General features: G+C 39.2%; 1 protein-coding gene across 2 annotated transcripts in view; it reads left to right on the forward strand.

Annotated features, from left to right (window-relative positions):
• The window catches only part of DNAJC27 (DnaJ heat shock protein family (Hsp40) member C27), a 33606-nt gene that overhangs the window by 18413 nt on the left and 3994 nt on the right, over positions 1–11199 (forward strand). The window contains exons 4-6 of one of the 2 annotated variants that reach the window (XM_010992952.3): positions 2039–2203; positions 2824–2946; positions 7620–7780. In XM_010992952.3, coding sequence (XP_010991254.1) covers positions 2039–2203; positions 2824–2946; positions 7620–7780 — 449 coding nt within the window. The remainder of the gene's footprint in view (positions 1–2038; positions 2204–2823; positions 2947–7619; positions 7781–11199) is intronic. The other variant, XM_010992953.3, reaches the window with a different exon arrangement.

The raw sequence follows: 11199 nt of genomic DNA on the forward strand, positions 1-11199 counted from the left end.
ATGGAGTAAAGAAGTCATAGAGCAGGCTTAGGGAATGAGAGCTTATCCAGCTTGAAGTACAGGGGACAGGAGGGGGTTAAGACTGGGAAATTGGTGGAGGACTGATCTGAAACTGTCACTATCAGTTAAAAAAAGAATTTGAACTTTGGAGAGTGGGTAGTAGGGAAGCACTAATTTTTGAGCCAGGGCTTTAAAAAGGTACATGTGCACAGTGTATAATGTTGCTAAGGAGATTGCTTAGAAGACTCTTACAGTCATGCAGTCAAGAGATAAGATAATGTTGGCAATGAAAATGGAAAGGAAGTGACAGTGCAAGAAACATGGCAGAGGTGGCTTCTCTGGGACAAGAGAGCAGCAAAGGCTAATGCCAGGCTTTCAGCCTGAATGACTCAGAGAAGGGCATGCGACTTTCATCACTAGAAGTTCAAGAGAAGGAAAAGTTTAGGGAGGAATAAATTGAGGGGCATTTATAAATAAACTGTTGTGCATATTGAATTTGAGATTCCAACAGAACATTCAGCTGGGAGAATCCAGAGCTAACCGGAAATGCGCGTCTGGAAGTGCAGGTGAGAGGACTCACATTGGAGCATAGTTGAAACTGTGTGAGTGGTTGGTTCTGCTGAGCTTGGAGGAAGGAAGAAAAAAGAAGGGACAGGGGCCCAGGACAGGATTTGGGGGATTGTGGTGGCAGACTGGAGTGGGAGCAGTGGAGGGAAGAGGCGTCAGAGAAATCATTTAAGAATGTGGAGAACGTGGTGTGTGAGAGCCAAGACAGCAAGAGTTGGGATTTTTACCACTGCAGAGGGGCTAAGGGCCGTGAGTGCTGAGGGGAGAAGATGCCTTCCTGGTCTGCGCCACGTTAAATTTGTTCTGATTTTGTTGGTTTGATTTTAGGGGATAGCTTCTTATGTTTCAGTAAATTAAGAGGCACTTACATTTTTGGTCCAGGTATCTATCTATGTTCAGAAACGTGTAGATACTTCCTGCCAGACGTGTGAGAGAAGTCTTCATTCTTCCTACATATCTAGTGTGAGTCTGAATACTTACTGGAATTTTCTAAAAGGAATGTATAATACAGGGTCCATGTCAAGATTCTTACTGGAATTTTGGCCTGAAACCCCCAATCTCTCAACATTGTTCCTCATCCACCAAACCTGTCACTTTGGTGCCTCTGCCACTTTCATGTGCCCTCTACTTCATGCCACCTCTTCCCAGAATTGAAGATACACCCCAGAGGTGAGTTGCCAAAGGAGGCCAATCAGAGAATGAATGCAAGGAAAGAAGGGAGAAGGTGCTAATACACATTGTTTTCCAGGCACCATTTTGGTGTTCTGCCTTCATTATCTCATTTGATCCTCATAATAACCCTGTGAAGTAAGTAGTATTATCCCCATTTTACAGATGAGGAAACTGAGATGCAGAGAGGTTAAGTGACTTGCCCAAGATCACACAACTAGTAAGTAAGTGTGAACCCAGATGTGACTCCAGAGCCTATTCTCTTTTCCACTACATCACACAGACCCTCAGAGCTTGGAGTTCTTAAGCTGGTGTGGAGACCCAAGAGTCATAGGGAAGTTCTACCTAGCGTCCTGGGGGAAGCCAGCTTTGGGATGTGATCTATAGATGGCTGTACTTCTTGCTGATACTTGTGTCATTTTTGCCTTAAGTTCTTTTTAGTTGTTCACTCACCTTCCTAGTTCTTCCTAAGAAGAACTTTAGATAATTTGTGTTCTTTTAAGACCAACTAAAACAATTAAAGACTGATTGCTTCTAGTGAGTAGAACTGGAGGTGAGGAGGAGTGGGGCAGGAGGCTGTAACTTGCATTACAAGTCCTTCTATACTAATAGTTTTTTTTATCATGTTACTTTGATTTTATTTTTTAAAAAAGCCCTCTAAAGACCAGTAGTTCATATAGAGATATAATAGTAAACACTACAAATACACAAAAGAGCACACTTTGCTAAGTTAATGGCTGCGATATATACTTTTATAAAATCACAGAACTTACATTTTGTGCATCTGTTCTTTTATGTAAAGGTTCGTAATGAGTTTTACAAGGACACACAGGGTGTGATACTGGTCTATGATGTTGGGCAGAAAGATTCCTTTGAAGCCCTTGATGCATGGCTGGCAGAAATGAAGCAAGATCTTGGACCTCATGGAAACATGGAAAATATTGTGTTTGCGGTGTGTGCCAACAAGGTAATTGCTCAACTTTCTAGGTTCCTTGTGGGAAGAGTGTAGCTCTGAGTTTTGGGGAACAAATAAAAAGAAAAAAATTCTGTAATCTGTAGTATATAGGAATCAACAGCTTTTCAAAACATATGTCCCTAAAACAAAAACAGATGAAAAACAAAACCTGGTGTGTCGGTATTTTTATCCTTTTTTGGGGGGTGCCGTACTTGGGGATGCATATTGGTGACTGAGCAGGAGGGTGATTCTAATAATCATACTCTGACCTGGTTGGAGGAGAGGAAGCAGTTAGGTGAAGTGTGGATCATGGGAAAGTATGTAAAGCAGACCATGGCCCTCGAGCGTGGCAAACGTCGTGAAGCCAACTTTCACAGAGCTGAGTGGCAGCAGTTTTCTCGAGGGAAAATGCTGCTAGCAGGCCCTTGTTGTTTTGCCACAGAAAATCAGTCCACATTCAATATTAGCAATTTTTAAATCTTTCTTGGTCCTGGCCATTTTATATACTAGTGCTGGGGTTCGCTTAAGGATAGTTTTTGCCTCAGCAGAGGATTGACAGAGACCTCACCGGGCCTATTCTAGTGGGACAAGTTGGAATCCTCCCTCCCCTCAACCCCAGCTTTCTATTTCAGATTGACTGTACCAAGCACCGCTGTGTGGATGAAAGTGAAGGGCGTCTTTGGGCTGAAAGCAGAGGATTCCTGTACTTTGAAACTTCTGCTCAAACTGGAGAAGGAATCAATGAGATGTTCCAGGTAACCTGGCTTTTTATTGTCTTAGAGTTCGTTATCAAGGCTGACCATACCAAATTTTAGTTTAAATTATGAGAAGCAAAAAATAGGAATTTCTCATTAGAATGAGCTCTTTCTTCTTCTCAGAAGCTGGTAAGAAAGAGAGAATGGGAGAAAGAGAGAGAGAATGAGTGTGTATGTATGTGGTTTTATTTGTCTGCTAATTTAGACCAGACCTGGCTGCTCATCAGAATTACCTGGGGAGGGTTGGGGGTGGGTATAGAGCACATGCTTAGCATGCACAAGTCCCCTGGGTTCAATCCCCAGTACTGCCATAAAAAAAAAAGAATTACCTGGGAATATTCTTGAAAAATCTCTATAGGTGATTCTGATGATCATCAAGTTTAACAACACATGTTATATACCTACTTAAATTGGACAAATATTTTCCTTAAAACTACCTTTGGTTACATTTTTATACATTGTCAAATGGAAGCCTTGCTTTGGCAAAATTGCTTTGCCATAGCTAATATAATCCTATGTCATAGCCCATGGGGGTGCAGTTAGAGACCAGGAGGCTATCATTGCAGCCAGCCAGTCATGCTAAAAGTTAGGTCTCACTAGTCAAGTAAGTAATTAATAGAAGGATGGACTCACATTGCAACCTGAATAGATGGCCACTTTTTAGGACTTACTAATCTTGAATAATTTTAAGGGGATGAGGCTACTTAAACAGCAAATTATAGTCAACTCTTAATTATAGATACATTTGGAAGTTAAGTGGTAGCATGAATAATGCATTTTTTTCTTACGAATATATCTGATATTTTGGGAATTTTTAGCATTTCAAATAATGTAGCTATACTAAAAAGAGTTGTTCTTAATTATCAAGTGGGATTTTACTTAATCTTTTATGCTGAATTTTCTTCTCTCAAGATCTCACCCCTCCTACTAGAAGACAGGTTTCATCCTTGGCTGACAGGCTGAATTGGGCATCAGTAGTTTTTATTTCAAGACCAAATAAGGTTGATGTTGTTTTGCCACTTTTCTATCCTTTTGAGTACATAGACCTATGTGAGTTTGTACCTATATATGTATAATAATGATACTCAACCATTTGAACAGTACTTCACAATTCTGGAGAAGTTTACCTGTTTCATCTCATTTGATACTTAACAATGTGTGGCAGGTATCATTCTCATTTCAGATACAAGGACACCTAAGAGTAGTAGCGATTTGTCCAAGAGGTATAAGTAACTGTTAGAGATTAAACTTCTTTCAGCACTTTAAAGATACAGCCCGTTCTCTCCTGGTCTCTGTTGTGTCTCATGAGATGTTAGCACCTGTTCTTACTCATTCCTTTATGTATAACGTGTCCATTCTTTTCCTCCACGGAGTTTCTCCTTATCTTTGGTTTCAGCAGTTGTGCTGTGTGCCTAGGTGTGTTTCTTTTATATTTATCATTCTTGGGGTTTGTTGATTTCTGGATTGGTAGGCAAATGTTTTACATTAAATTTGGGAAGTTTTTAAAAATATGTATTTCTTACAATACTTTTCTTGGCCCTATTCTCACTCTCTTTTCCTTCTGGGACTCCAATTACATATATATTAGACCATTTGATTTTGTCCCACAGTCCTTGAGGCTGTCTATTTTTCTTCCATTTTTTTCTCTGTTTTTCAGATTGCATTGTCTTTAATGATCTGACTTCAGTCTGCTGTTAAATCTACCAAGTGAAGTTTTCAATTCATTACTTTTCAGGTCTAGAATTTGCATTTGATGCTTTTGTGTAGTTCCCAGTTTTCTGCTGAGATTATCTGTTTACTCATTTTGAACGTATTTTTTCTTTATCTCTTTGAAATAGTTATAATAGCTGCTTGAAAGTCTTTGTCCAGTATCTGAATGATCTTGGGTTCAGTTTCTATCGACCACTTTTTTCCCTGACATTTTCTTGTTTCTTTGTATGAGTAGTAATTTTTTATTTGACACCAAATATTGTAGATAATACATTGTAGAGACTCTAGATTTGTTTATTTTCTGCAGAAGAATGTTGATTCTTATTTCAGCAAGCAGTTCAGTTATTGGCAGATTACACTGAACTTGTGTGGTCTTGGCTTTTTGCTTTATTAGCAAGGACCTGAAGGAAGACCAAAGCATTTCCCAAGCACTTCTAATTTGTCAGGACCTAGCCTCCAAATTCTGTTCGTCTTGCAGATCTTGTCAGTTCTTGGTTTTAGGTTTTGTTAGGATGAGTCTAACTCCTAAGACATAGCTTTTCTGTGGTGTCTCAGCTAAATGCTAGAGGTATTAATAAGGTGTTAAGGCAATCTCTCTACTCTGGCAAGGCCAAACTCTAGCGTCCTCAGGACAGCTCTTTCCCTAGCACCAGTAGTTAGTTCTCTTCTCAGCCCCTTAGTAGCTGTTACCTGGTAAGCCTCAGGTGATCTCACCGTATGTATATATAGCCTAGCTCTCAGCTACAAACTGTTAGGGACCCCACATGGACTTCTGGGGCCCAACTCTGCACACCTCCCTCCTATCCAGTGCCCTGCTCTGCAGATTCAAGCCACTTCAGCATCCTCAAGCTCTGGTCTCTGCCTTCTTAGCTCGGTGGGATTTTGTGTCTGCTCAGACTCCAGCTCTCTGACATGGTCAGGAAGTGAACTCCAGGTAGAAACCCAGGAATAGTCTTGCACATGCTATTTGGCCACCTCCTGAAAATGGTTGCCTCATCTGTTGGTCCACTTTTATGGTAGTTTATGGCAGGAGGTCCAGTCCAGTACCCATTACTCCAACATGGCTGGAACTTAGACAAGGAATTTAAACAGACTTTTGACTTTAATTCTAGTATTCTCTATATCACACCACAGCTGGCCTTCTGTAACATTATGTGTTATGAATAAATGCTTGTGCCCTCAGAAATCTGCGACTTTATATTTTAGTCTGACTTATAAACTGGAAGAAAATCTTACTGATACGTAGTAAAAGCAAACATTTGTGCACTGTGATCCCTTTTAGATTGCTTTACTTAGAAGTAATGCTTTCCTGCTGGTTAAATTTAATAAATACTTTCTTTGTTTCCTGTATACTTAATAGACACTTTACGTCAGGAAGGAACTTGGTTTTATCTTACGCTGTTAGAACAGAGTAGTATTAAGATAGACTTAAACTAAGTTAATACTTGTCTTGGTATCTGGTGTGACACTCCTTCTCATGGGTCCAGGCTTCTTGTTTAGGTTGCCAAGTCGATTAACTGTTACTGGAGATAAGAAAGAGGAGTCAAAGAGAAAGATTAAAAATTTAATGATAATAGGAACTATCTGGAAAAAAAGAGGAAGAAATTTAAAAAGAAGTGGAAAGAGGAGGTTAGTCAGTTTAAAAGCAGCCATAGTGTATTAAATTAGTATTTCGAGTGAAGTTATTCAGCAGCAGTAACAATGCACAGAGCGTGAATTATGAGTCGGATGAAAAAATAGTTTTCACTTTGAGAAACATAAAAATAGGAAAAGAAGCTCACAGCGAAAAAAATGTGACAATGAATGTATGTATGTTTATGTATAACTGAAAAATTGTGCTCTACATTGGAATTTGACACAACATTGTAAAATGACTATAACTCAATTAAAAAATGTTTAAAAAATAGGAAAAGAATATGAACAGTTTACAGAAAATGAAAAGATGGATGAACGTATGAAAAGATACTCAATTTTGCTTAATTAAAGATATGCAGATAAAAACTATGAAATACACATCAGGCTGGCAAAAGTGAAGATGTATGGTAATGCCCAGTGTGGACCAGGGTGTGGGGAGTAGGCACTATGGAAGTATAAACTGGTGCAGCCTTTTTGTATGAAAGTTGTCAAAATCAAAAAGTAAAATGCATGTACACTTTCATTCAGTAATCCTTGTTTTAGGGATTTATCCTAAAGCAGTATCCCCACAAGCATGTAGAGATACACAAACACACACACACAGACAAATATTCACTAAAGCACTATTTGTAGCAAAACACTAGAAACAATTGACCAGTCCAAGAATAGGGAGTTGGTTACATAAATTATGGTACAGTCACACAGTAGAATACTGAACAGTCGTCGAAAAGGAGGAAGAAAGTGTCTGTAATGCTGCGAGAGAAAGATTTCAGGATTTATTATTAAGTGAAAAAAATGCAAGGTGCTAAGCAGCCCTCTTTTCTTCTGTGTATATATATTTTTTTATTGAAGTATAGTCAGTTCACAGTGTTGTCTCAATAAACAGCCCTCTTTTATGTAAATGTTTAGTGTTTGGATGTGTGTAAATACTGGTGTGCTGATGGAATGGTTCTGGAAGGATACTCAAAAAATATTAACAGTGGTTACCTCAAGGAGAGGAGCTTGAGGGTAGGGAGACGGTTTTCATTTTACACTTTTCCTTACTATTTGAATTTTTCTAACAATATTCGTGTACTAATTGTTAATTTCAAGTGTGATTATCTGAGATAAGATTATGAGCCATTTGAATTTTATTCCTTATACTTTTTGTGTGCTTAAACATATATGCATATATATAGTATAAAGGAAAAAATCTTCCAAAGTACGTACTTGCTTTATTGTGAATACTGAGTTACTGGAACGTATTAAAACTCTTTAAGTTGATGCTTAAAAGAAATTTCTCTCTTCACAAAATTAGTTCTCTTCTGGAGTGTGTTTTCTTTTTGCAGACCTTTTATGTATCCATAGTTGATTTATGTGAAAATGGCGGGAAACGTCCCATCACAAATAGCAGTGCTAGTTTCACCAAAGAACAAGCAGACACCATTCGCAGAATTCGAAATAGTAAAGATAGTTGGGACATGTTGGGAGTCAAACCTGGGGCCTCAAGGTAAGCAGTGTTCTCAGATATCAGTCCTGACTTCTGTCATAGAGAGACTCAGCCGTCAGAATTACAGTGCGATATCATCTTGTAATTGGCTAGGCATATGAAGATGTGTGGAAATGTATTACATGACTTTCTAATGCTCTGTCACTGAATTAAGTGAATACCAAAGAAAGAAAATAAAGGGCACAGTTGCCTGATATGGGAACTATGTAGTGAGTATATGTGTGTGTGTGTGTGTGTGTGTATGTGTGTATGTACACACATACTTTCTGAAATGGTGTGCTCTGCTTTTGTTGAATAAGAGCCTTGAAGGTAATGTAACCTTAAGAAAACACTTACAAATAGAATTCTTAAATCATAGACTTTCAGAGAATGAAAGAATATTAGCAATCTACTGGTCCAAAAGTTTCATTTCATAGAGGGGAAAGTTGGAACTCAGTGAGAATAAACACACATTCAGGGACCCCAGGAGTTAGTTGTAGAATTAATTCTTGACCCTGAAAACTGTGTGTCTGCTCGCCTCTGTCTCTGTCAAAAATCCTGCTAGTCCCTTGTCTGTGTGTATGTATGTTAAATTATTTCATTTTAGCCAAAAGAATTATTTAGGAGAAAAAGAAATACAATCACTATTCTTTGTTGCTTGTGCAAGAATAAATCATTCGGTATGGTTATATAACTTTTTTTCAGTTTTATTGAAATATAATTGACATACATACCAGGACTGTGTAAATTTAAGGTGTACAGCATAATGAATTTGACTTAACATATATTGTGAAACAATTACCACAGTAAGTTTAGTTAACATCCATCATCTCATATAGATACAAAAGAAAAGAAAACAAAAACATGTTTTTTTCCTTGTGATTAGAACTCTTGGAGTCTACTCTCATAACTTTTGATCATTATGTAACTTTTAATGCTCTAATACTGCTGTTACTGTGCATGTTATTAAAGTTCTCAAATCTTTTTGTTTTATACCACTGCTTTTCTCTCCATGCTTGTCACTTTCTACTTTTTCACCTTGATTCCCATGGAAGAAAACAGTACATCTTGAAATTGCCTTGTCAACATCAGCAGCATTACATATCTCTTCTCCATTTTGGTTTCATAGCATATGTTCAAGTTCAGAAGGAAAGAGGTGGGGGGAAGAGGAAGACAGTTGTTGGTCAGCCTCGACTTGCCAGGCATTACTGAGGATGCTTCAAACATCTGAAGGAATGCAGATGACCTTACGTATATAGCACAAAGTTAACTGATGTCTTTTAAATGTCCTTTTAGACTTCCATAGTCTCATTCTAAATACTTCCACTTAATCTCCAAGAGATATTGGCTCTAAAACTAGTGAACTGTTACTTATTAACTTAGAACAATGTTTATTAGGGAAAAAGAAAGCTTTGGTTCCATATTTGTTCACTGTGGTTAATTGAAATCTACCAAAATTTGCAGGACACCCATAATTTTCATACCCTTAACCAATATAAACATGTACTTTTCTTACCTTTATTCCTCTGGGTCTATCAAGCTAATTTTGTATGACATTAAGCACATTTGGGCAAAACCTAAAAAAAAATTTTTTTTTAATTTATAGAAAGTTTTTTTGTTTGTTTCTTTCTTTTCTTGGGAGGGGAGAGGTAATTAGGTTTATTTATTTGTTTATTTTTAATGGAGGTACTGGGGATTGAACCAAGGACCTCATGCATGCTAAGCACATACTCTTACCAGTGAACTATATGCCCTCCCCACTAAGAGTTTCAATGTTTGTTCAGTTCAGTGTTTGCTCTTCTTGAACTTTAAGAAACTCTTCGTCTTCAGTAGAACTCAGATATTTTTTACACACCTGACTCAGTCTTATTTCTCCAGAAATTTCCTTGGAAGTGTCTTCTGATAGCTAGAGTTCCCGAAAGGGACTCAGCGCAGAGGACCAGGTCACCACTAACGCCGTGTGGACATCTGCCCTCAGGAAGCAGAGTGGCCGGAGGGGCCTCACCCAAGACTCACGGGGAAGAGGGAGGCTGTCGACAGAATGTGATTCTTGTTAGCTAATATCACAGTTATCTGTGTGGGAAAGCTACATGCAAGGTTAACCCAAGAAAATTCAGAAATTCTGCTCTAAAACCAGAAAGCAGAAAAAGCCTTAGAATGAAGGTATGCCCAAGACATGGACAGGTGTGAACATTCCCCTGTGACTCCCCAAGTTGACACGTAAGACTTTCTTTCACATCCAAGATGTCAAAGACTATCTCCCTAATTTGGAAAGCCAAACTGGAAATCCTTCTAATAAAAAATAAAGAAGAAAAGGTTGGACATTTGGGAAGCACCAAATCCAAGCTTACAAGATTAACTGGAACTTTGAATTACAAAAGGAAGGTGGGAAATAGAACCATCTGGTAGAGACAGAGCCCGACTCTGACTCGGGCTGGCTGGGTACTTAGAAGCCTCTCGGAGGCTGGATACCTGAGGATATGAATTGCTGGGAGGGTTACAGGGACGGGTGGTCTCCACCCCCCCAACAATGGTCCCTGCTCTTTGAGGAGCTCAGGAGCCTAAAGATCTTTCCTGGAGCTTGCTGGTCTCTGGAGAAACACTCTTGTACCGCTCCTTTCCTCTTTAAAGAATGTCAGTTTCTCTCTTGTTTCGTCTCTGGTCTCAGGGAGCTCACTGGAACTCTGAGGTGCTCCTTTCCTGTGTCCCTTTCTTGGTCAGTGGTGTCACCATCTTCCCTGGGGCCTCAGATTCGCTGGGACCCTGGGACTCATTTTAGCCCCTTTTCTTGTATCTTCTCCACCTGTGTATCCAGCTCATCATCTGCTTCTGCCAGTTCTTTCTTGATATCTCCTTGTCTTCCCTTGCTTGCTTCCACAAATACCTTAGTCTGAACTCTTGTACTCATGCTTGGGTTAGTGTAACAACCTCCTACCTGTCTCCTAACTTCAAAAAACAGCTTTCCTAGTACCATTTTGTCATGAAACACCCACTATTGTTATTGTTTATCAAATCTAACTTTTTTTGTTGTTTTGCCTTCAAGGCCCTCACTCACTGAGCCCTGCTCCCAGCTTTGTTTCTTGTTATTTCCCAGTGCCTTTCCTTGTGGAGCTACATGCCCTGTCTGTGTTCCCTCCCAGCCTCTACCAGTTCTCTCCCTGCTGCTGTGTATTTCCCCACCGTCATGTCAATCTCCGAACCCCACCTTCTTCCAGAAGCCTCCTCCTCCAGGGGGCCTGCCCTGATGGCCCCCGTCCCCATTGCTTCAGTCAGCAGAGCTTCTCTGAGTGCCTGTTAGATGCCAAGTACTGTCTGTTTTCATCTGATCACGTTTTTACCAAGTGCTTTCTTCATGTTTGTATACTCACTTTGCATTATATATTTTTCTACTTGTATGTTACATATTAGTTGTTCATTGTTTGCTTCCTGGTCCTTTAGTC

Source organism: Camelus dromedarius, chromosome 15 (genome assembly GCF_036321535.1).
Source record: "Camelus dromedarius isolate mCamDro1 chromosome 15, mCamDro1.pat, whole genome shotgun sequence".
In the NCBI taxonomy this organism is placed as follows: domain Eukaryota; kingdom Metazoa; phylum Chordata; class Mammalia; order Artiodactyla; family Camelidae; genus Camelus; species Camelus dromedarius.